The 26,409-nt window shown below is 44.6% G+C and overlaps 1 protein-coding gene and 1 long non-coding RNA gene across 2 annotated transcripts in view; one reads left to right on the forward strand and one right to left on the reverse strand.

Moving 5' to 3' along the window:
• The window catches only part of LOC117085120, a 46,503-nt gene extending 44,573 nt beyond the window's left edge, over positions 1–1,930 (forward strand). The window contains exon 6 of the long non-coding RNA XR_004437801.1: positions 1,884–1,930. This is a non-coding gene — a long non-coding RNA (uncharacterized LOC117085120). The remainder of the gene's footprint in view (positions 1–1,883) is intronic.
• A 1,728-nt stretch (positions 1,931–3,658) lies between these two features.
• STK32B (serine/threonine kinase 32B) overlaps positions 3,659–26,409 on the reverse strand; it is a 438,704-nt gene continuing 415,953 nt past the window's right edge. The window contains exon 12 of the mRNA XM_033213721.1: positions 3,659–5,677. Within this exon, the coding sequence (XP_033069612.1) occupies positions 5,539–5,677 (139 nt within the window). The 3' untranslated portion in view covers positions 3,659–5,538. The remainder of the gene's footprint in view (positions 5,678–26,409) is intronic.

The following is a 26,409-nucleotide window of genomic DNA, read 5'->3' on the forward strand; positions in this document are numbered from 1 at the left end:
CCACTATTACTAATGGGTTGGGCTGCTGTGCTTGGTACCCTTGAGTCTGCTTGTACCAAGGTGAAATTTCAGGAAGATTCCAGGGCCTTGCTAAGGCTTTGGTACTGTGCTTCTTGCTTTGACTTGACCTTCAATATGATATAGTCATTTTGATTCCTATTTTGAGGTTTCCCTAACTCTCTGGGGAACATGGTGGGGAACAAAGAGAGCTTTGAGACAGATGGAGAAAGCTGATTGGTCAGGCAGGACTCAGGTTTCTCTTGGTCTTGGCCAAAACTCTGTTAGAGAACTTCCCAACCTCACTCTTAATTGTTAAGGATTAAAAATATGATGCGTGTCTTAGTCTGTTTAGGCTGCTATAACAAAATATCATAAACTGAGTAGTTTATAAACAGCAGAAATTTACTTCTCACAGTACTGGGGGCTGGGAAGTCCAGGATTATGGCTGATTTGGTGTCTTGGCAGGATCTGCTTTTTGATACCTTTTCCCTGTGTCCTCACATGGTAGAAGGGGTGAGAGAGTTCTCTGGGACCTCTTAGGGCATTAATTCTGTTTATGAGGGCTCCACCCTCATAGCCCAATCACCTCCCAAAGACCCTACTTCTCAACATCATCACCCTGGAGGTTGACATGTCAACATATGAAATTTAAAAGGACACAAATATTCAGACTAAAGCAATGTGTGAAATTAATTTCTATTTAGAAAATGCTATTGAATTAAGCAAAGAAGGTGGTTGCACAAATGGATTTTTAGAAATAGGATGATGCAAGGATGGCAGCTATGTTGCCTGGGAGAGGCTCATGTGTGACTCGCCACTCTCCCTGCTAGGTGGAAAGAATTAGAAAACGTGTGTTGAGAGTGGCAGGGGATAAACATGAAATGCAGAAACACCGACAGGGAAATCCATTAATCATGTTTGTCTGTGATCACCCAGGAAGAAACAGATATCTGTTCTTTGTGGCAGTCGCTAATGGAAGAGACTGTGCTGTGATTTCATGTTTGAGATTGGAAGAGGAAAGGGGACAGATAGCAAATGATGCCACAGGAGAGGCACAGTGCGTGGGCTGAATCATCAAAGTGACATGTGTTTGCTAAATGTGGCTCAAGTTAGGGGCTGGGGTGGGCATGTCTGTGCAACTTCTATATCCACTGAGGACCCGCCTTGAGGCAGCTCTGTGCTGGGGGCTGCCTGTGCACAGCCCACCCTATGGAGCCCACAGCCTCCAGGGGGGAGAAGTGGGGCACAAAACCATCAACTGGGCAGTGTGACAAGTGCTGTGGAAACCAAACTACATGAAGCAAAGACTGTGTAGCAGACTTGTGGGAGGGCCTGGTTACATGGGAGGAGGGTCACAAGAAGAGGGTGACTGATATGATTTGGATTTACATCCCACCCAAATCTTATTTATTTATGTATTTATTTATTTGAGACAGAATGTCACTTTGTCACCCAGGGTGGAGTGCAGTGGCGTGATCTCGGCTCACTGCCATGTCTGTCTTCTGAGTTGAAGCAATTCTTCTGCCTCAGCCTCCTGCGTAGCTGGGATTACAGCATGCGCCACCACTCCCAGCTAATTTTTTTGTATTTTTAGTACAGATGAGGTTTTACCATGTTGGCTAGGTTGGTCTCGAACTCCTGACCTCAGGTGATCCTCAGGCCTCCCACATTGCTGGGATTATAGGCGTGAGCCACAGGACTGGCCGGAATCTCATTTGAAGTTGTAATTCCTGATATAGGGGGAGGGGCCTGGCAGGAGGTGACTGGATCCTGGGGGTGGATTTCCCTCCAGCTATTCTCCTGATAGTGAGTTCTCTCACAAGATCTGGTTGTTTAAAAGTGTGTAGCATCTCCTGCTTTACTCTTTCTTTCTTTTTCTCCAGCCATGTAAGACATGCCTGCTTCCCCTTTACCTTCTACCATGATTCCAAGTTTTCTGAGGCCTCCCCAGCCAGGCTTCCTGTACAGCCTATGGAACTGTGAGTCAATTACATCTCTTTTTTTTATAAATTACCCAGTCTTAGATGGTTCCTCATAGCAATGTGAGAACGGACTAATACAGAGACTTTCAATAATACTGACCTGGGAAATGTTATTGGTTAAGGCTCCAGTTTGGAAAAAGCTCAAGGGTCAACTGGTGAGGGCAAATTGACCATACATTCCCCTGCAAATTCTTCCCCCTGGGAACCCACAGGGCTGAATTGCCAAGCTCTGAGACCCACTGGCTTTTGCAGATGAGCGAAGCAAATGTGCATTTGCCATCCGCCCATTTAGTGTCCCAGATGTGTCTTCTACATCAAGGCTCTGCAACTTGTTCTCTAAAGGACCAGGCGGTAAATATTTTCAGCATTGTGTGCCACAGGGTCTCTGTTGCAGCTGCTCAGCACTGCAGTTGTAGCAAGAGAACAACCATAGATACACAGAAATCAACAGGCATGGTGGTTTGGCCACAGACAGAAGTTCTGGATCCTTGCTACTCACAGCATGGACCCTGACTCGGTATTGTCAGCATGTCCTGGTGCACCACTGGTCTGCAGCTGGTCCTGGTGCACCTGAATTTCCATTCATAAGGCAAATCCTAACACAAATTCTTGCATGGGAATGGATTTCTTTAATCAGATTGCTTTCTTGGCGGTGCTCTACTGGGAGTGGGGGTTCGGATGAAGGAAGGGCGAAACTCATTTGGAACTTGGAGATCACGGAAAGGTGGCTCTGAAGGGGGTGAATGGGGACTGGGCATGCCACTGGAGCGTAGCCCCTGGGAAAACACAGGGACCTGCGGAGGAAAAAGCTCTGGGAAGTGACAGTGGAGCCAGGTGGAAGACAGGATGGTGTCAGAAGTAAGTCGTCCCTAAGCAGAGAGTTTGTTGATTGCTCCTTTAGGAGCCAGGCACTGTCAGGACAGGAGGGTGGGATGAGGAGATGGACGTGAAGCTGACCCGGCTTCTTTGAGGGAGCCTGAAGGTAAGGAGGGTGAGGCATGGGCAAGAGTAACGTGATGGTGCAGTTGTCAGCAAGCAGAGGCATGAGTCACAGCAAGCAGAGGCATGAGGTAAAGCAAGCAGAGCTGTGACAGCAAGTGTGCGCGAGAGTTCGTGGAGGAGGTGGCCTCTAGCTTCGGTGAGTGGTGCCGTGAGCCCCAGAAGACATCATGGGAGAAATGGAATTGGCCTTTGAGAAATGGGAATTTTAACATGTACAGATGAGCGCTGAAAGTCATCCCCAATAGAGAGGACAGGACGAATGAAAGCAGGAAAGTGGAAAATCAAGAAGTCGGTATGAAAAGGAAAATACTGGTTCATTGGCACCTGTGTGTGTGCTGTATAAAGGTTTGCGTGGTAATGTGAGGGAATCTTAAAGAGTGTCTTTCTCTTGATGAAGAATTTTCTGTACTTTTTTCTTAGTGAATAGATGGTACCTTAGGAAATAGAAAATAGCAACAATAATCATGTAGATTGTGATCAAGTTAGGTAGAGTCTTGAATCGCCAAGCTAAGTTTGATTTCATCTGTGGGCAAAGTGATTTCATCATTGGCTTGGTGTCCACACCACCAACCATGCCCATTTCTGTGTTCCTAATTAAACTTGAGTCTCTTCACTCTAAGAGGAACGTGGCCCATCTCACCCAACCCTGAATTAAGAACAAAGTGGTGAGAAGGAATGTCCAAGAAATAGTTTATTCCAAACAAGAAATGCCAACTTGAACAGAACCAGAAAATCTGGTGTTCCTAGGGCAACTTGCAGCTCCTGCCCCTAATTTGTGAACTCAGCCCAGTAAAAAAAAAAAAAAATCTGAACAGCCTCCAGGGTCACAGTGAGGAGAGGAGCAGGCCCATTATTTCCTGGGGGAGGTGGGGAGCAGGCTGGTTGTTGATGGGGACATGAAGTAAAGAAAAGTGTGCAAAACAAGTCAACTGACGAGGACCACACAATCCAGAAATAGCCTCAGTTCAAAGGAGGAAAACAATGACTATTTCTTTTTTTAAAACAAAAATATAAAACCTCACCATACATTAAAATGTCTTTTAATAAATCGAAGAGATGACATGGACAGCCCCAAGGATTGAGTAATCATGTAAAAAGTGAACAATGGAAGGTGGATGAAAAAATAAAAACACAATCGAACTTCAGCAGGATGTAACAAATATCAAAGACTCCAGGAAGAACATTTGGAAGAATCCTAAACAGGAGGCTTGTGTGCAGAGAAAACTGACCTGCCAGGTGAGTGAAGGAAGAAAGTATCTAAATAATGATGATGATTATGCTGACAAAAAAGGCCATTCAATGAGTCATCCAACACTTGGGGTTACACACAGGATCTTCTTTAACCCTCTAACTCCCCTGCAACGTTAGTTTTATTATCCTCATTTAAAAATGAGGAAACTGCTATTCAGAGCAATTGCATGCTTTGCCTAAAGTCTCCCACTTAGTAGCCAGCAGGGCTGGATTCTGAACACAAACCTGACTCCAAAGTCTAAGCTTTCCCTCCTTATCCCAACATCTTCCAGTTAAAGGCAAGCTTCTCCCTGAGCAGATCAGAATGTAGTTTGCTTTTTGTGTGAACCCATTTTCTTCCTGAAATAAACTTGCTAAGCACCCATGCTTCCTAATGGATAAAGAGGGAGCCGCCCCACCAATACAGATGGGGTATTCTCTGTAAGAAGATGCTGACAAGCTGATGTTACACCCTTCCCAGGAGAGAAAACCCTGAAAGCTGATAGAGTTGGAGAGTTCTGCTGCAGGTCTGGGCTTTCGGGCCAGTTGGATGGGGTGCTGATTACACTCTGTAGGAGTAACCTGACTCATCTGAATGGACACCTGTGTGCCATCCCAGCACAAAGGATATGGTGGTGGTGAGTACTGCTGAAATTAAAAGGGTGGTCTTAAATGAGGGGAGGAGCGAGACCGCAGCGCTGAGACCTTGGGGACAAGGCTGGTCTGCATGCTGCACCATCTTACAAGGTCAGAAGGACTGTGGCTTGCCAGAGAATGCACATGAAGATACTTCAGGTTTTGCTTCAGGATTTAGGAGTGTTGTTTTCACAGAAGGGGCCAAAATATCAGATATTTATTTTGCTGTCGGGGCTGTGTTTTCCGAAAGTGCTCTCTAACAAGCTAGGGTGTGCCAAATTGCAAAGTCATGACGGTTTATTTACTTTGGGGAATGGGGGTTCACTTCACATATTAAGGTTATATTTTGCACGTAAAAATGATTTTATAAATATCAGAGGTTTTTCATGTTTCCTATCTAATTGGGCTCTCCCCATAATCTTGTAATTTGAAGTGGGGCAGAAGTGTTTCACCCCTTTGGCAGATGCAGAAAACTGAGGCACAGAGAGGGCATGACTTGTCTGAGGTCACACAGTGAATCAGTCATGGAGATGGGACCAGAACCCAGGCTTCCCAGCTCCAAGTCCAGGGCTCTTTCTGCATCTGATGTTTTCAGGGGCAAGACAGGGACCTTCCGGGCATAAAGAGGGGCTCTGGGTGGGCAGGGCAGAGACAAGTGCAGTCCTGTTGAGCAGCAACAAGTGTGGGCTTAGCTGCTGCAGCCGCGGGTGCAGGTGGTGGTGAGGAGGTTGTTGTTGCACCCATCCTGGAGCTTGCTTTGGGCCTGGCCTCCAGCTCGGCTGTCGGTGTCCAAGAGCTGGCTGCCCTGTCCCTGCTGCCTCCTGAGCCTGCAAACAAGCACAGATCTGAGTTAGTGGTGCAGCATGGGGTTGTGGAGGCATGTCCAGGAGACACACTGGGCAGTCAGTCAGCTCAAACTCTCCCCTGCCTGGAAGGATTGATCATTAAGGCATCCAGGGTGCTGTGCACTGGCGCCAGATAGGCCTGGGATCAAAGCACAGCTGAGGCGCACTTGGGTGGGTTACTTAATGCATACAGCCTCAATTTCTCTGTCTATAGAATGGAGATAATTCCCATCTTGTGGCTCCTTGTGATGCTTGCTTGAGATCATATATTTATTGTCTGGACAGAGGGAGGGAGGGAACAAAAGAACAAAGGGACTAAAATGGCGCATTTCCGGGTTCTTCATTGTCAATTTTCCCGCGCCCGGGAAAGACACAGGTCGACTGCGCAGGCGCAGTCTGACGTTTGACGAAGAAAATCGAAACCTACCTAGCCGTGCCTACCACCCCGCCCCCGACCCGCCTATGTCCCGCCCCCGACCCATGTCCCGCCCACTGCCCTCCCACTCCCGGGCCCAAGACATAAAAGCCACTCCCGGCGGGCGCGCGGCGCGAACTTCATTGGCCCCTGCTCATGTGCAGACCTAGGAACCTCGCCCGAGAACGCCGGAGCGACTTCGTCGGCCTCCACCGCCAGAGACCGGTAAACCTCGCCCCCCACCCTTCACATTGGCAAGTTAATAAAGTTTTCTTTTACCCTGCTTACTTGTCTATTCTCTTGTCACGTACTCTGGTGGTCGTCTGGAGCAAATGAGGTGGTGCCGAAACCAGGGAGGAGACCCCTCCTCAGGGCCCCCCCGCAAGGTCCGAGCAGCCTCCTTCCACGCCCCAGACGGACCAGGACCTGGACATTGCTTTCCCCACCTCCAAGTCTCCTAAGGGTGAGTACCTTTTGCCTCCCTGTCATATTCCTTGGCCAGAAGTCCTGCGCAGGCCCAAGGCTTTTTTTCCGGTCACCAGGTGACCCAGGGAAGTTCCCAAAGGCAGAGATGTCTGCCCAAAGGAACTCCATTCCGTTTCGTGGGAGACCCGTCCAGGACGGAGACGGCCGCCTGGAGGTAATCTCCGTTCCGTGGGAGACCCGTCCAGGACGGAGACGTCCGCCTGGAGGTAATCTCCATTCCGTTCCGTGGGAGACCCGTCCAGGACGGAGACGTCCGCCTGGAGGTAATCTCCATTCCGGCTCCAGGAGCCTCCCACCGGTCTCTAGTGGCTCCAAAGGACGCTTTGTAGCCAGGTAGAGTTCGGTTTCCGTTTCCGTCTATAGGTGAGAGGAAGGCAATGGGAAAGCCCCAATCCAAAATACCTAGAGACTCCCCTTTAGGGTGTCTTCTAAAAAACCTCAAAACTTTGCAATTAGAACAAGATCTCAGATGAAAGTGACTGGTGTTCCTCTCCACTGTGGTGTGGCCACAATATAAATTAGACAGTCAGTCTCAATGGCTGCCTGAGGGCACTCTAGACCGTAACATTTTAACCGACCTCAGTAGTTTCTGCCAACGCTTAGGCAAGTGGTCTGAAATTAATTATATACAAGGATTTTGGGCCTTGCATTCTCGTCCGGACCTGTGTAGCCAGTGTTCCTTGGCTCAAGTTATGTTGACTAAGGACGCAGGCCTAACAAAGTCCGAAAAAGAGGAGTCATCTTTCCTGTCTGAGTTGCCCGAAGACCTTACTTCCCCTCCCTCCCTTCCACTCCCGCCGTATACTCCACCCCCACCCCCGCTTCGGCCCCACCTCCTCTTTCGGCTCCACCTCCCCCTCCCGCTCTCGCGGTTGTTCTGCCTCCCTCCTCAGCCCCTCCCACCATTGTTGAGGCTACACTTCCCTCTGACCCCTCGGCACTTCCGCCTGGTCATCTTAGTTTGCCTATCTCTGCCCATACCTGCTCTAAAGATTGCCTAACTACCCCCGCTCCTACTCCCACCCTATCCAACCCCCCTGCGGTCTTAGCACCCTTGTGTGAGGTGGCCGGAGCAGAGGGTGTAGTTAGAGTTCATGTTCCCTTCTCACTAGCAGATCTTTCAAAGATTGAAAAACGCTTAGGAGATTTTTCTGCCAACCCTACAATTTACACCAAAGAGTTTAGATACCTTTGCCAGGCCTACGATTTAACTTGGCATGATCTCCAGGTTATTCTTACCTTTACTCTAAACCCTGAGGAGCAAGAGCGCATCCTAGTGGCCGCCAGGCAGCATGCCAACCAACTACACTTAACAGACCCTGCCTTCCCACTAGGGGAACAAGCAGTCCCCTCTATAGACCCAGACTGGGATTATCAAGTAGGCCGGCCAGGCCGCCAAAGACGAGATATGATGACTCAATGTCTTCTGGCTGGTATGCAGGCGGCCTCAAATAAGGTAGTAAATTTTAATAAACTAAAAGAAATTATTCAAGGTCCAGATGAGAATCCGGCCACATTTTTAAACAGGCTAACTGAGGCTTTAATTCAATACACTCGGTTAGATCCAGCTTCCCCAGCTGGGGCCACTATTCTAGCATCATATTTTATTTCACAATCGGCCTCGGATATTCAGAAAAAACTCCAAAAGGCAGAGGATGGACCTCAAACTCCTATTCAAGACCTAGTCAAGTCAGCCTTCAAGGTCTATAATCCAAGGGAGGAAACGGCTGAGGCCCAACGACAGGCCCGCCTAAAACAGAAGGTACAGCTCCAGACTCAAGCCTTAGTTGCTGCTTTGCAGCCTAGCTGTAACCCAAAACTGGAGAGCAAAACCCCCAGAGGCTCAAAGACAATAAAAAGGGCTTGCTATAAATGCGGTGACCCAGGGCATTGGGCTAATAGATGTCCCCAGAGTCCCCAACCACCTGAGCCAATGCAGCTGTGCTATAAGTGCGGAGTAGGTGGACACTGGGCTAAAAAGTGTCCTAACCCTCGTCTCCCAACAACTCCTTGTCCAGCGTGCCATGAAGAAGGGCACTGGAAGTCTGACTGCCCCACCCTGAAAACGGGCATGGTGCCTCAACGTGATGTCCCTTCTCAGGACCCTGGGAGCTCCTTCCAGCTCTTACATCTGGATGATGACTGAAGGTGCCGGGACTCAGGGACCCCCATCACCCTCGCCGAACAGCGGGAAACTCTCCTGGTAGCGGGTAAGACAATTAATTTTTTAATCTACAGCGGGGCTACCTACTCTGTTTTGCCGTCTTTCGAAGGGCCTAGCCTTCCCTCCAATATTTCTGTTGTAGGAGTCAATGGCTCCCCGTCCAGCCCTCGGAAAACCCCACCCCTTAATTGCTGCCTGGCCAACAACTATTTTGCACACTCATTCCTCATTATCCCCTCATGCCCCACTCCCCTACTGGGCCGAGATGTTTTAAGTCAACTGAAAGCCTGTATCTCCATCCCTACTAGCGCCCCCCACCCCACCCGCCATCTGCTTCTAGTATTGACTAACTCAAATGACTCCAACAATCCTACTAACCCTTTCCCCGATTTCCCCATTCCTATCGACCCCAAGTGTGGGACACCTCCACTCCTGTCCTGGCAGACCATCATCCACCAATACTTATAAAACTTAAAAACCCATCTCAGTTTCCAACCCGCCCACAGTTCTCTCTCTCTCCACAACACGAGGACTAAAACCAATCATTACTAGGTTACTCAGCCAACACATCCTCATCCCCATTCATTCTCCCTGTAGCACCCCAGTCCTACCTGTAAAGAAAGCAGATGGAACTTTTCGGTTAGTGCAGGATCTTCATCTTATCAACGAAGCTGTTTGTCCCACCCATCCAGTAGTTCCCAACCTCTATACCCTTCTTTCTCTCATTCCATCTATTACAACACACTTTACTGTACTGGAGCTAAAAGATGCATTTTTCTCTATTCCCCTACACCCAGATTGTCAGTTTCTCTTTGCTTTTACATGGGAAGACCCAGACACCCATACCTCCACCCAACTGACATGGACAGTGCTTCCCCAAGGGTTCCGAGACAGCCCCCCTTTCTTTGGGCAGGCCCTAGCAAAAGACTTAGCCTCCTGTCCTCTTACCAACAGTAAAATTCTCCAATATGTAGATGACCTTTTACTCTGTAGTCCCACGGGACAGGACTCTCTTTGAGACACTGCGATCCTCCTTAATCATTTAGGATCCAAAGGTTTACCGAATATCCAAACACAAAGCTCAACTCTCACAACAATGTGTCATATATTTAGGTATTGAGATCACTCCTACGACACGCTCACTTACCACAGACTGCTTAACTCTAATACAAAATCTTTCTCCTCCTCAAGATGCTAAGGAAATTCAATCCTTCCTAGGCCTAGTAGGATTTTTCAGACACTGGATTCCTAATTTCGGAATCTTGGCTAAGCCTCTATATGCAGCTGTCAAGGAGACTCCCCAAGGACCTTTGTCTAATCCAAAGTTAATCTATAAACATTTCACTCACCTGAAAAACTGCCTTCTCTCACATCTTACTCTCTCACTCCCAGACTTCCAACGCCCCTTCCAGCTTTTCACAGATGAAAGACAAAAAGTTGCAGTGGGTCCTTCAGCCCAATCTCTAGGCGCCACCTACTGCCCCGTGGCATATCTAAACAATTAGACCCCACTGTACAAGGGTGGCAGCCCTGTCTTCGGGCCCTAGCAGCAGCAGCCTGCCTAACCCAAGAAGCAAAGAAACTCATTAGGGGTGGTAACCTAACGGTCTTCTCTACTCACCGCCTTCAAGATCTTATTGCCCACAGAAGTATTAGCCATCTAACCCCGTCCAGACTCCAACTCTTTCACCTCTTATTCATAGAAGACTCCACCATTGCCCTTGGAGTCTGTTCCTCTCTGAATCCAGCAACCCTACTTCCTGACCCTCTCAAGCAACCTCGTACTGAACACTCCTGTCCAGAACTTTTAGAGGCCCAACCACCTAGTCACTTACATTTACATGACCAGCCATTGGAAGGCTCAGTTAACCTTATTTGTAGATGGCAGTTCTTTTATAAATTCTCTAGGAAACAGACAGGCAGGATACGCGGTAGTTACATCTTCTGCTGTCCTAGAAGCTAAGCCTTTACCACAAGGAACAACATCACAGCAGGCAGAACTTATTGCACTAACTAGGGCTCTCCTCCTATCCAGAGGAAAAACGGTAAACATATACACAGACTCCAAGTATGCCTTCTTGACTGCACACACCCACTCTGTTATCTGGAAAGAGAGAGGGTTTCTAACCACCAGTGGTACCCCTATAGTCAACAAAAAACAGATACTCAAACTGCTAGACGCTTTATCAGCGCCTTCCAGAGCAGCCATCATACACTGTAAAGGTCATCAGACTCCATCTAACTCGGTGGCGGCTGGCAATAACTTTGCCGACACCACTGCCAAGTCGGTAGCTGGATTCTCCACTCCCACGCTTCCCTCTATTTGTTTTCTCTCTCCTCAATATACCCCTACTTATACCCAAGAGGAAAAGACCAAACTATTACAAGATTCAACAGCGAAACTAGCCGCAGACAATTGGATTTACCTCAATAAAAAATTAGTTATTCCTGAAAGTCAACTCCACACCATTCTAAAAGACATACATAATTCCCTACACATAAGACCCAAAGCTTTATATAACCTCCTAAGCCCCCTCATTCACTGCCCCACACTCATGAAACACCTAATGATAATCAACCGACAGCGCTCCACATGCCTCAAGTCAAACCCTCAAAGCGCATTGTGCAATCCCCATCCGAGCCATCAACTCAGAGGGCACCAACCAGGTGAAGGTTGGCAAACTGACTTTACCCACATGCCAAGGCATAAAAAATTCAAATATCTCCTAACCCTCGTTGATACTTTTTCAGGATGGATAGAAGCCTATCCTACTACAGGAGAAACCGCCAATATAGTTGCCTCCATACTCATTGAACACATTATTCCTAGGTTTGGCCTCCCGCTCACTCTTCAGTCTGACAACAGCCCAGCATTCATCTCCAAAGTAGTCCAGCAAGTGGCGACCCTTCTACACATTACCTGGAAACTCCACATCCCTTATAGACCTCAGTCCTCTGGTAAAGTAGAGAAGGCCAACGGGCTCATTAAGCAGCAACTCACCAAACTCTCCCTCGAGACTCGACAATCGTGGGTAACTCTCCTTCCCCTGGCCCTAACCCGGCTGCGAGCAGCCCCACAATGGAGTCCAACAGGCCTCAGTCCGTTTGAATTAGTTTACGGCCGGCCCCTCACCCTCCAGCAGTTACCCACCCTTTCTTCCCCGCTGGCAACTTATCTTCCATACCTCACCCTCTTGAGACAACTCCTGAGACAACATGCAGAACTAGCACACCCCCCTCCAACAGATACCTATAGCCCACATCTCTCTCTCAGCCCAGGAGACCAAGTATACTTAAAAGATATCCAAGCCAAAGATCTTCAGCCCAGGTGGAAAGGCCCCTATACTGTCCTCCTATCCACACACACAGCAGCCAAACTTCTAGGACAAATGCACTGGGTCCATATATCACAATTAAAAAAGGCCCCTACCGAAGACAATCAGTGGACATCTACTAGACTTACCCCTACCCGCCTCAAATTCACCAAACTCCCTCAACCACCACATGTTCCCTGACCTCTTGCGCTTATCCTGATTTCTTGACATACTCTATATAAACATAACAGAATTCCAATATATTACCCCAGATCCCTACTTGCCTCCGGATGATAGCCCATCACAGTGGTTTTCCCGCTTACCTTTATAGAACATCTTCAGTGGCAAGGTGTACTCTGTGATTACACTGAAGATGAAGTCTTATATCACTAGCTTTCTCTTGTATTTCAATCTCTATTACTAACCCAACTTTCATATGGAGATTCTCTATAGTTGAAACTTGGTCACGCAAAAATAAACAGCACTCACAGCTACAAGGCACTGCTGACTGCCCCCCTTCAGGTTGCCAACCCCATCTTACTATAAATTTCATCCTATCGTGTTGCAGTGTGGCTGGAGCTAAGGCTCTCTGCTTCCTGCATGATCAGACACATTACAATTGTAAGACTTACTGGAAACAAAATAACCTAGGATGACCTCATATTTATTGTAAGATCCATTATGCAACCTTGAGACAGGAGAAACCCACTGCTCTCTTCACCGTTGCGAATCAACGAACCCCCCTTCAATACCAATTAAATATCAAAGACCCATGGGACCCCCGATGGGCAGACGGAGTCTAAGGTGGACTCTACACAGGCTACACAATTCTTAGTTCATATCCCATGGCTACTCTCCTGATAAAAAGAACACTTGTCCAGCAAAAATCCCTTCCTCAAAACATACAAGTCCTACAGAATTTAACCTTAGCCATACAATCATAAGAACAGGCCTTAGAAGATCACTTACACTCCTCCAATAAGGACCCCTTCTCATGGTTAAAACTAGTCCGTCAAGGGTTAAACCTAACACGGGCAGCCAACCTAACAAATCTCTCCCACTGTTTCCTCTGTGCGGCCCTTGAAAGAGCCCCCTTAGTGGCAGTCCCCTTACCTACTGCTTTCAAGGCTACAACTAACTCTACAGGCACCTCCCAAAAACCGTTCTTACTCCAAGTCCCACTATACCAAAGCCCAGAAAGTCCAATCCTTCCTTTCTGCTACTCTACCCCAAACACCTCCTGCTGTAATTATACCCAGCCACACGCTAAGACCCAGATGGCTCCCATCGGAGGTTATTTCTGGTGCAACAAAACCCTCTTCAAGGTCCTTAATCACACATCCATCGGTCAATCCCTCTGTGTCCCAGTGTCCCTAGTACCTAGTTTAACCTTATATAGCAAAGCAGAAATAGCTGAACTCGTCATACAATTTAACCCTCCTCCTAATGATCTCTAAAAACGGGCTGTCTTCCTTCCCCTAGTCATCGGAGTCTCCCTGGCCTCCTCCTTAGTGGCGTCAGGGCTTGGAACTGGGGCACTTGCCCACTCGGTACAGTCTACCCGATCTCTAACAGCTCAAATCCAAGAGGCCATAGAGGCTTCAGCCGAAAGCCTGGCCTCTCTGCAGCATCAAATTACCTCAGTGGCCCAGGTAGCAGCACAAAATAGGTGAGCATTAGATTTACTTACTGCCGAAAAAGGAGGAACATGTCTCTTCTTAGGAGAAGAATGCTGCTATTACGTAAACGAGTCAGGCCTAGTAGACACTAACATCCAAACCCTAAACAGGATTAAAGCAGAATTAAAAACCTACAATACCCCCTTCACCCCCGGACCACCGGTATGGCTGCTGCCCATAATACAGCAGATGCTCCCATTCCTAATTCCCATACTAATCCTCTGTCTTATGTTTCGCTCCTGTTTTAATCAAATTTCTCCGAGTCAAAGTTCAAGAGATCACCCGTGTCGCCTTCAACCAGATGCTCCCACATCCCTATGTCCAGGTGCCAACCACAGACCCTCATAACAACGCCCCCTAACAGCAGGAAGCAGCTAGACAGACAATGACGCCCCCTATCACTATAATCAATAAAAGGTTGGACTGTCTGGATGGAGGGAGGGAGGGAAAAAAAGAACAAAGGGACTAAAATGGCGCATTTCCGGGTTCTTCATTGTCAACTTTCCTGCGCCCGGGAAAGACACAGGCCAACTGCGCAGGCGCGGTCTGACGTTTGACGAAGAAAATCGAAACCTACCTAGCCGCGCCTACCGCCCCGCCCCCGACCCGCCTATGCCCCGCCCCGACCCGCCTATGTCCCGCCCACTGCCCTCCCACTCCCGGGCCCAGGACATAAAAGCCGCTCCCGGCAGGCGCGCGGCACAAACTTCCTTGACCCCTGCTCGTGTGTGGACCTAGGAACCTCGCCCGAGAACGCCAGAGCGACTTCGTCGGCCTCCACCGCCGGAGACTGGTGAACCTCGCCCCCCACCCTTCACATTGGCAAGTTAATAAAGTTTTCTTTTACCCTGCTTACTTGCCTGTTCTCTGGCACGTACTCTGGTGGTCGTCTGGAGCAAATCATTTATATTTTTGTTTACATCATATATTTATATTACCCAGGCTCACAGTAAAAGTGGTGAGTCCCAGCTGTCATTCATTCAGTATACATGTATTAACTGCCCACTAGTGTACCAGCCACCATGTCTAGGAGCAGGGGATCCTCTGGCAAGCCAAACAGTCATATTCTTTGTCCTCGAGGAGCTCAATGTCGAAAGGGGAGACAGGCACTAATGAAATAATCCCACAAGTAAATATCCAAACAGTTAAACACAGACTTACAAAATATCCTATTACAAACCATGTTGAGGGGGTGTGATTCCAAACACTGCATTTCCTAGCAGTTGGCCACTTGGTCACCTTTCACGTGTTGGAAGATGTCAGTGTCCCTCTGTTTCTGATCTTCAAGTTGAAGTTCACTCACTATACCACAGCTGTCACTGCCTGTGGATGGCGGCAGCAAGTACGGAAGGGAGACATTTAAGGAGGCAATGAGAATTTTTAGAGCAGGGGAGAACTCAACTCACATCCTGGCTCGCAACACTTTCTACTTGGGTTATGTTAGTCAAGTCGCTTTACCTTCTTCTTAGCCTCAGCTTTCTTATGTAAAACTAGGAATTATATCGTTCACTTTGCAGGAGGCTAAGGGGATCATAGAGAATACATGTAAAATATCTAGTATAGGGCTGGGAATAATAATAATTACTCTTAGTTCTACCTTGTTCTGAAAAAGAGGTTTTAGCCTTAATTTTAAAACTAATATGTTTCTTTCCAACAGATTGCAGAGCGGGTTGTCAAGACCTGTTGTCTTGATTTAAATGAAAGAGCTGTTTCACCCAGCAAGCCTCTCTATATGCTTGTTATATGCAGGGTCCTGAGGGCTATCCTAAGATGACTACAACAGTCTATGTCCTTTGACAGGTCACAGTTGTGTGTGTGAATGTGAGTGTGTGCACAGTGGGAATGCCTAGTGTTTGCAACAATGCTGGTACTTGAGTAAGTCCTTCACATAACACTGAAATACCAGCAGCAACAGTGTTTCATAAGACAGTGAATTGGTGGTTCCTTCCCCCAACCCTTCATGCAAAGGCCCAGGACCAAGTTGGGCAGTTCCTCTGCCCCCATGGCTTGCAGCTCTCCAGATAGGGCAACTGGGAAGGTGGTCACGGTTAAAATACATTATCCTAGTGAAGTGGGCAGGAACCAGAGGACAGAGCTGGGAGGCTCCATTCGGGTGATGGGATATTTCCTCTTACCCTCAGTTGAAGAGGTGGCTTATCATCCTTCTTAGTAAATATAGACTTTATTTTCTGTCTGTGTTGGCATTTATTTGGACTTTTTGCCTTCAGCACTTGTGTTTAATTGGCTTTTGTGTATTTGACATTAGACCAAAACATTCACAAAATGGGGCTCTCAAAGTTCAAAGGCAGGCCAACATATTTTCTGGGACTCCAGCTGGTAACATGTTCAAACACTGCAAGGATTATTTAAAGAGTCTGCGTTCTTAAAACTGAATTAAAATACCATGACTATAAAATAATGGATTTCAAATAAGATATGATAGCTCATTGATATCTTGAGGCTAAAAAAAAAGAATTGTTCAGTACTCAAAGATTACCTCACTACAATATACTGTCTTAAAACTAGTTGAAATTCTTTTCTCTCCAGAGCTCTTCCCATCCTTCTCACAATTTCTTTTCTTTATCCTTCTCTAAGCTAAACTCTCTTTGTCCAAAACTCCTTAGCTAGTCTGACATAACATCTATGAAGAACACTTGCAAACCAGCAGAAATGAGATAAAATCACTTTGATCTTCATGCTGTTTTTTTTTAAAGCAAAGAAAAAATTTCCATGTAAAAGACATTCTCTTCATACTAAAAAGGAACTGCAACATTTTGATCTTCAAGGACAAAGACTTAAGACCAGGAAAATATGGTACAAGCTCTGCTATAATAAAATAACTTATCTTTTGGGCCTCCTGACATAATTTAGTCACATTATTCTTTGTCCAATTCAGTATATTGGCAACTTAAACTGCCTTACCCCAAATTTGGTTCACAGCCTTCATAAGACTGTCTAATAGGCCAGGTGTGGTGGGTTAAACCTGTAATCCCAGCACTTTGGGAGGTTGACGTGGGTGGATCACCTGAGGTCAGGAGTTCAAGGCCAGCCTTGCCAACAAGGTGAAACCCCATCTCTACTAAAAATACAAAAATTCACTGGGCGTGGTGGCGCACACCTATAATCCCAGCTACTCGGGAGGCTGAGGCAGGAGAATTGCTTGAACCTGGTGGGTGGAGGTTGCAGTGAGCCAAGATCATGCCACTGCACTCCAGCCTGGGTGGCAGAGTGAGACTGTCTAAAAAAAAAAAAGAAAGAAAGAAAGAAAAAGATTACCTAATTTAAAAAAAATTCTTAAAATTTAGTCTTATCTCATTTTTTTCAAAAAATAACTTGGATCCAACCATCATTTGTAAACCATTGAGTTTGTATTACCATCCCATGACAAAATTCTAAAATAAAAAGCACAAGATCTTCATTTTTTGTATATATGTCTAGATGTGTTTATGTATATATATACAGATTACATGGTATCTTCTGTCCCAGCCAGAAATCTCTTAAGAAATTTTATTTTGACTGATTTAAATAAATGAGCACTCATATAAAATATACAGTAATTAATCAATTTTATAAAGTTCATGTCACTTAAGTAAATCTTTGGTAAACTAGTTGGTTGAGGCAGGGGAATCGCTTGAAACTGGGAGGTGGAGGTTGCAGTGAGCCAAGATTGTGCCGCAGCACTCCAGCCTGGCAACAGAGCAAGACTGCATTTCAAAAAATAAAAAAAAAAAGTAAATAAATAAAAATAAAATTGTTAATGAAATAAAATTAAAATATCTTCATAATTGTCTACATACATTTTTTTTTTTTTGCCTGGGTTTACTTGTCAGTTTTATATTTTGCTTTTTCTATACGTTTTAAGATCATAAGGCTATGAACCCAGCCTAAAACAAAATGATCTTCCTGCAATTACTTGATGAATAGAATTAATTTAGTATTGCTAATTTAATAAAAGCAGACATATTTTCTGAGTTATTGACAGGACACCATGCATTTAACTTTAGGGTTTTTGCTTCGGTAAACAATTGATATTTACAGGCTAAAAAATTATTAATAGAGAAATAACTTGAAATGATGATTACCTTTGTCTGATATCTCAATTCTCATAAGTAATTTAGGTAAGCTATAAAGCAGAAAAATGTAAACTGGACAAATGTCTATGAATAAACTTTTCATGTGATTTAAAATATTAAGGTTATGTTTAATTAATAGGTACTCATTAAATGTCTGGGTCATTTTCAACTAAGACTTCAAATTATAAACTGGTTCTCATTCACAATGTTGATACATGACAGACAAAGATCTTGCTTCCTAGAGTTTTACTAAAATTCAAGGTTACTAAGAGTTAAAAATTTTAATTAATATATAAAATATACAAAAATGAAGTTTTTAATAACAATTATAAGAAAGACAAAATATGTTCTTTATTGAGAAAAAATGTTTTGTCTAATTCAGAGGCTATTTAAAGGTGGTTTTAAAATACAGATCTAGCAAGAAAACAGAAACAAGATATAAAAGAATCAGTAAGTAGGAGAGAAAGATGTGAAGAAAGTTATAGATATGAAGGTAAATTTTTGGTAAGGAAGGTTGCAAAGAAAAGAGACTAATTTTGAATAAGAAAGAATCTTGTGTGATAAATTTTTATCCTAAAATAAAATGACTGAGTTGTTTAAGAAGGAGGAGGCAGAAGACAAAGCAGAATATTTAAGGCATGTCATGCATGGTCTGTGTGAGTCACAGAAAGGCCTGTGAAAGGGAAACATATGAAAGTAATGTTGTATGTGGTCAAGTTGGCTACAATTAAAAGGAATTATTTATGATAACCTTTCTAACAATTGAGCTTTGATATTCAAAATACATCAGCAAAAAACTACAAAAAAAGGTTCCCTATATTTAAGTTAAAAAAGATGTTTTTGAAGTATTGATCTGCTCTTAATAAAATTGCAAGATGTTTTTATTTTTAATTCTGGATTCCAAGTCCAGAGTGTTCACCATTACACCATAAAATTTTACATTACTTTTTTTTTTTTTTTTTTCAGACAGAGTCTTGCTCTGTCGCCCAGGCTGGAGTGCAGTGGCATGATCTCGGCTCACTGCAACTTCCACCTCCCGGGTTCAAATGATTCTCTTGCCTCAGCCTCCTGAGTAGCTGGGATTACAGGCATGCGTCCCCCAAGCCCAGCTGATTTTTGTATTTTTAGTAGAGACAGGATTTCACCACGTTGGTCAGGCTGGTCTCAATCTTCCGACCTCGTGATCTGCCCACCTCAGCCTCCCAAAGTGCTGGGATTACAGGCATTAGCCACTGCACCCTGCGAATCTTACATTGATTTTCAATTCTAAGGTATTTTTCATATATATATATATTTTTTTTGAGACAGGGTCTTCCTCTGTCACCCATGCTGGAGCACAATGGAGTGATCTTGGCTCATTGCAGCCTCAACCTCCTGGGCTCCAGTGATCCTCCCACCTTAGCCTCACTGCCATGTTGCCCAGGCTGGTCTCGAACTCATGAGCTCAGGCATCCCAAATGAGATTACAGTTGTGAGCCACTACACCTGGCCTAAGATCTGTTTCTTTACAGTAATCTTATTCCTGAGATCTATTTAATTTCCCTAGTTTCAGGTTAAAAGTGCTGTTCTTTTCATTCAAAATGGTCATTTCATTCTTGAGGTAATGTTTTACTTTTGAAATTTCTCAGAGGTTCAACTTTTGCTATACCTCCCTGTATGTGCCTTCGGAGTCATACGTCTTTGACCTCAGTTTTTTCTCCCGTTCAGAAGACCTGGGATGAGAATTTTTTCCTTCAATGTTTTTGTCAGCTCCCATGAAATCTTTCTCCGGTTCTAACTCTGCTGTTATGGCCTGATGCTGGAACATTTATCTGAAGGTCTAAAAAAGGCAATGTTTTTCTTCAGTATAACTTAATTCTGTACTCTTGGTTTTTCTTGATATGTCTGAGTTTTTCGTCATAACCAGAAACCTCAAATGTTGTTACTCAGAGCCATGTATTCCTCTGCTTAAGGTACTAGTTTTCTTGTTTGCATTCCTTTATACTTTAGTGTATACTCATATCATTGGATACATTATTTCTGTGTCCTATACTTCCAGGTTATCTAAATGAGCTTCCTATAAGGAGAAACAATCATACTGCAGAAGGTTTTTCTTTATCTTTTTGGTATTTGTCCTAAGACAGAAAGATTTTATGTTTTAACAAGATAATTTTCTGAGTGGCCTTTATTAGGTTTTTATTGCATAAGAAAACTGAGCTTTGAAAGGGTTTGTAGTTTTCTGTATTGCTTTTGGAGTCTTTTGATTGTCGCTTTGGTTAAGTGAATGATTATTATTTTACAGTGACATGTGATTCTGTTTTGATCAAATGTTCTGAGCCTTTTAAGATCTTTAACAAACTTCCCCATAATCACATCCTACATTAAGGGTTTTTTTGTTTTTCTTTTTTTGGTTTTTTTTTTTTTTTTAACTTAGAATTGACTTTGGGGTTTTCTAGTTGGACACCTGGAAGGTACCAAAGGATACATCTCTCATCTTGCAGAGGCAGTAAATGATTAGGTTTATCTGATAAATCATATAAGAAAAACTGTCAAATGATAAATGATCTTATTTCACTTACATTTATGGACATGTCGATATGAATGTTTCAATAATTATGTAAATTCATAGAAATCTGATAGGTTATCAGGCATAATTCTGGTTATTTTCTTAAAATTCTACATATAATAGAAATAGCTGTGAGTATTCATATGGTAATGTGGTTATTTGCATAAATCCAATAAAATTCTGCCCTCTCTTTATAGTTGAATACAATTTCAAACATGGGGTATATTATCAAGGTTTTGACTGAAATGTCATATTAAAAATATGCACAAAGTACCTGATTTTAAGCATCCCCATCTTATAATGAGTAAATAACAACTGTCACTTCCTGGTGGGCCCAAGAACCTTAAGTCTTGTGATGGTTAATATTGAGTGTCGACTTGACTGGGTTGAAGGATGTTCCTGGATGTGTCTGTAAGGGTGTCGCCGAAGGAGATTCACATTTGAGTCGGTGGAATGGGAGACTCAGACCCACCCTCAGTCTGGGTGGGCACCATAAAAGCAGGCAGAAGAACATGGGAAGACCAGACTAGCTAAGTCTCCTGGCTTCCATCTTTCTCCCATGCTGGATGTTTCCTTCCCTTGAACATCAGACTCCAAATTCTTCAGCTTTTAGATTCTTGGACATCCAGTTTTACATTTGCCAGGGTCTTTGGAGCCTTCAGCCACAGACTGAAGCCTGCACTATCGGATTTCCTACTTTTGAGGCTTTGGGACTGGGACTGGCTTCCTGGCTCCTCAACTTGCAGACGGCCTGTTGTGAGACTTGGCCATGTGATCGTGTGAGTTAATTCTCCTAATAAACTCCCCTTCATAAATCCTGTTAGTTCTGTCCTTCTAGGCAGCCCTGACTAATACAAGACTCTAAGTAAAATCTAAAGTCTGCCTTGGTGTGGCTTTCTAGCCTCAAGAGACTTTAAATCTGAGATCCCTATATGATCACTACAGAGAAAAAGTTTCCAAAGAAAAACCATAATACACTTGTTACTGGGTTGTAACTCTGTACATTGTTTTTGAATTCTTGTTATCTACTTATAGACTAGCCTAGGTCCTAAATTGGAATTCTTCCAATTCAACTTTCTTTCTTTTTTAAATAAAATTACTAAAATGAGACTTGCTTTGTTCCTAAAGCCTGATACACTGAAACTAGATACATTTTAAGGAGCAGGTTTCATGCCTCATGTGTGGGCCACAAAGAAGGTTCACCAAGCTTCCTGATGCCATAACCAGAGACATTTAAACTGCAAACCAAAATAAGAAGGGGGTGTTTTCCACACTGTAAACAGCTTATCCTAAGGTGTCAGCACAAGACTCCATATCAGAATGAGACTCTTTCCCTCCCCGATGCTACCTTTTTCATTTGGTAGGATAATGCTGTAATTCACATTTCACAATAAGTAATTGCTCTAGGCAGCTTTGACAATAACCCTTGCACAGCTTTCCGGTCAAGTTATATTGGTGATTTCTTTTGTCAAGTTGACATTTTCTTCTTTAGTTCAACCCAGTCATAAAATGTGACTCAATGGCTCCAACACGTCTCACCCAGTTTCCCCCACGGTCTTTAGATTTTAGTTTTTTGCCCTTAGGCTTGGGCTCTGAGTTCAAAATCATTGTACAAACTAATTGTATTGTTGTTAATTATTTCTCTTATTATAATTGTATTATAATTTTTAAACTTTTATTGCCTCTCCAATCTTTGTGATGCCACCTCTCCTAACAGGATCATGTTAACTCAACACTTCAAGATGACTGCTCATGCCCGTGGACTAATAAGATGGAAATCAATACTAGACCACAGACAAACTCACTCTGAGAAGATTTTTCCTTCTGGCCTTTTTGTTACTTTACTGTGGTCTGGATCCCTGACAAAGACCCACATATCTTCCCTGCAACATGGGACAGAGACAACTGGGACAGATCCATCCTGGAGCTGAGGGATAATTAAGCCTAACTACAGCATGGTCGATCAATGACACTTTCAGAGACAGAGCTTCAGACCAAAAAGGGAACACGCAAAAACTAATCATATGAACTGGGTCATTCTTGTCATTCCCAACTGAAATAGAGTAAATGACCTGCTGCAATTCTAAGACTAGTTTTGCCCACTGCTATTATTTAACAATCAGAACTTGCCAACTCCTCAACATCCTACTAGTGCCAATGAAATTTCTCAAAGAGCAATATGTAACATTTCTCCTTATGAAACCTCTAACTTTCTCTTTGTTCTTTGGACATACTAAAGACCACCCGATCTGCATGTATGCCCTGAATTGCAATTCTTTCCTCCCAAACAAAATATTTTAATTTGATTTTAAAATTCCATTTGTATAAATTTATGGGGTACAAGTGTAATTTTGTTACATGGATAGATTGCACAGTGTTCCTGAAGTCAGGGCTTTAGAATGGATGCTGAGAAATTACTTAATGGGTACAATGTATGCTATTTGGGTGATGGCTACTGATATTGTTTGGAGGTGTGTCCCTTTCAAATCTCATGTTGAAATGTGACCTTCAAGTAAGAGGTATTTGGGTCATGGGGGTGGATCCTTCTATGAATGGCTTGGTGCTGTCCTTGCAGTTATAAGTGAGTTCTCACTGTTAGTTCATGTGAGAGCTGGTTGTTTAAAGGAGCCTGGGAGCGCCTCCTCTCTCTCTCTCACTCTCTTTCTTGCCATGGTTGACTCCAGCTCACTCTGTGCCTTCTGCCATGATTGGAAGCTTCCTGAGGCCTCACCAGAAGCAGATGCTGGTGCAATCCTTCTTGTATGGAGTGCAGAACCATAAGCCAAATAAACCTTTTTTCTATATAAATTAACCAGTCTCAGGTATTCCTTTATAGCAATGCAAAACAGACTAACACAGATATCCTAAAATATTTTAATTTTAGAGATTTATCTATATATTTTATTAGACTTTGACACATGGCACACTGTCACCCTGAGTATTGGAGGGCTATAACAGTAACTAAATGAGGTGTGGGCAATGTCTCACCACCAGGTTCTATTTCTGAGCCAGGAGGCAGAATCAAGAAGGACATACTCTTCTAGAGGCATCCACCCATCTACCTGCAGGCTTATAAAGCTTAGATTCTAATCTAATTCTGAGGGGGCTTCAAAGCCTGTGTTTTTCTTATATCTGTACTCTCAACTGTCCACCTAACCACCATTCATCCACCACCATGAATACATCTGCCCACTCATCCATTTGTTACCCACTTATTTATACATCTATCTACTTATCCATTTACCCATTCATCTACCCCATCTTTCTATCTGTCCACCCACCCATCCACTCACTCATCCATCCACTTACTTATCTGCCCATTCATCTACCCCATCCTTCCATCTATCCATTCTCATATGTCTATCCATCTATCCCTCCTGTCCACCCTCACCCAACTGCCTGAACACCCCTTAATCTAGCTACACATTCACCCACCCACCTGTCCAATTCCCATACACCTACCCATCTGCATATTCACCCATCCATTCATCTATACACCTCACCCATTCATCATCCACTCACCCATCAATACATCCATCTGTCCACAACCCCCATCCATCTACTCATCCACCCACTCACCATCCATCCATCACTGTTATCATTCACTATCTACCCATTTGCTGATGCCACCCTCCCTCCCCCATCTTTCCCCTCCTCCTTTCCACCAGCATAATCTGTGTGCCAGGCTCACTGTTGAAAGGACTGGGAGCAGGGCAGAGAGCAAACAGTGAGCATTCATGGTGACAAAGTCTCTGCAGAACGAAGTAGCATGGCACAGTGTTAAGGGCCTAGGCTTGAAGCCAGACTGTCTGGTCCTAACCCTGGGTCTGCCACTTAGTAATCATGCGACTTTGGGAGGCTGAATTCAAACCCAGGGCAGTCTGCCTCTTCCCACTGAATCCTGGGTCATTCAATCTGGACCTGGAAAGAAGATAGCATGGGATGACTTTTCCATGCTCCAAAGGAATTAGATATGCTTGCATTGCTCAAATAGGAATCCATGAACCAAGACAAAGGTATGAAGCACTTACAGTTGGCCCTGAGAGCTCAGTTATAGGACTAGCCCACAGTCCAGTTATCTATAACTCGGGAAGAAATGAAAAGGGATTTTGCATATATTACTAGGGGTAGCTCAATTCTACTGATACACATTGGCTAGTTATCTCCTCAATGGCAGGCACATTTAGTTTTTCAGACAGCTTATCAAATTAATTGCCAGCTTTGTGACCACAATCCTGAGTGATGAATGTGTGTGCCCTTATCCTCCTGATTCAACCATGAGATGCCAGAAGGAAATCCTCTGTGACAGAGAATTTCAATCAGTGAGAGTGGGACACATAGTAAAATTTGTGATAAATCAGGCTAGAGGCATTTTTGAAGGCAGGGTACTATGTAGGAGTAGAATAAAATGTCCAGCAATAAACCTCAAATCGAGCTTTTACACACATCTAGGATGGAGTCAGTTAACATCAACATCAATCCACAGCAGACTACCCACAGGTGAGGCCTGGCCTCCTAGATGAGAGAAACCAGCTTGCTTTGTCCAGTGTGGTTTAAAAAACAAAAACATTTGGCCGGGCGCGGTGGCTCAAGCCTGTAATCCCAGCACTTTGGGAGGCCGAGACGGGTGGATCACGAGGTCAGGAGATCGAGACCGTCCTGGCTAACACGGTGAAACCCCGTCTCTACTAAAAAACTACAAAAATCTAGCCGGGCGAGGTGGCGGGCGCCTGTAGTCCCAGCTGCTCAGGAGGCTGAGGCAGGAGAATGGCGGGAACCCGGGAGGCGGAGCTTGCATTGAGCTGAGATCCGGCCACTGCACTCCAGCCCAGGCGACAGAGCGAGACTCCGTCTCAAAAACAAAAACAACAACAACAACAACAACAACAAAAAAAACATTTAAAAAGGCTTCCATACCCATTCATATCATTTCTTTTGTTCTTTCCCTATACATTTCCTGGCTCTGTAGAATTCTGAGTGGCAGTGAGATATAGTGGGAAGAATGCAGGCTTTGGAGTCTGGCAGCATTAGATCAGAATCCCAGTTCTGCTGTTTACTAGTTGAGTTGCCTGGGGGAGCTCACTTGACTTCTTTTTGCCTTGTTGCCTTATCTCTAACACAGGGACAACGATACCTCCTTAAAGGGTAAGATGAATGAATGTGTGTCATCGGCCTGCACTGTAGGGTGTACTTTATGAAGGGCAGCTATTTTTGTGATAATTACAGCGTGGACATACTCCCATTTTTCAGATGGAGAAAATGAAGATCAGTAAAGCTAATTTCCTGCCATCACTGTAATGAATGTCTCATGATGCCCCTCCACCCCCACTGGTTCTGCAGGCCTTATCCTGGGGGGTCAGGGCAGAAGGCCCAAACGAATGGAAAGTGTTAGGAGGCAGTATATACAAGAGTGTCTGAGGGTCAGGACCTGAAGTGGGTGAGCAGACAAACAGGCGAAGGGGATGGAATTCAGCCCCAGGAGTCACAGGGGTCTCCAGAGAGGTCCAAAAGCCAAGGAAGACCAGGGCATGGAACTGGCAATGGTAACCTGGTCTCTGGTCAGAGATGGGTCTCTCTTCTACTGGGCAAGGACCACAGTGTCTTTCTACTGTCCCACCTGTGGTTTCACAGCCCCTAGCACCTGGGGCTGGTGCACCATCCATGTGTGCTGAGTAGATGGGAAAGTGAGTAAGAGAATAAACGGTCCAGCGTGGTTTTTACTTTTCATTAGCAGGGGGTGTGTATACAGGTTGGCAAACTCTGTCTCAACATTGTGAGACGGAAGGAAGCTCGTTGTAATTAAATGTCCTACAAGGCATCCTAGTAGGACAAAAATTGGATTTCCATTTGCAGCACTGGCAATCTGGGAGGCTGTGTGGACACTGGCAAGTCAACATACATGAAGCTTTCGCTCTTGTGGCTCAAAGAGTTGGGATAGGCGGTTTATTATTTGTGTGTGTGTGTGTGTGTGTGTGTAGGACTAAGCTCTGCCTTTCTATCTTGCCCAAATTCCTATCTAAGGAGTCTGGGGAGTCATG

The sequence above is a fragment of the Trachypithecus francoisi genome, unplaced genomic scaffold (genome assembly GCF_009764315.1).
Source record: "Trachypithecus francoisi isolate TF-2019V2 unplaced genomic scaffold, Tfra_2.0 Lachesis_group1, whole genome shotgun sequence".
Taxonomy (NCBI): Eukaryota; Metazoa; Chordata; class Mammalia; order Primates; family Cercopithecidae; genus Trachypithecus; species Trachypithecus francoisi.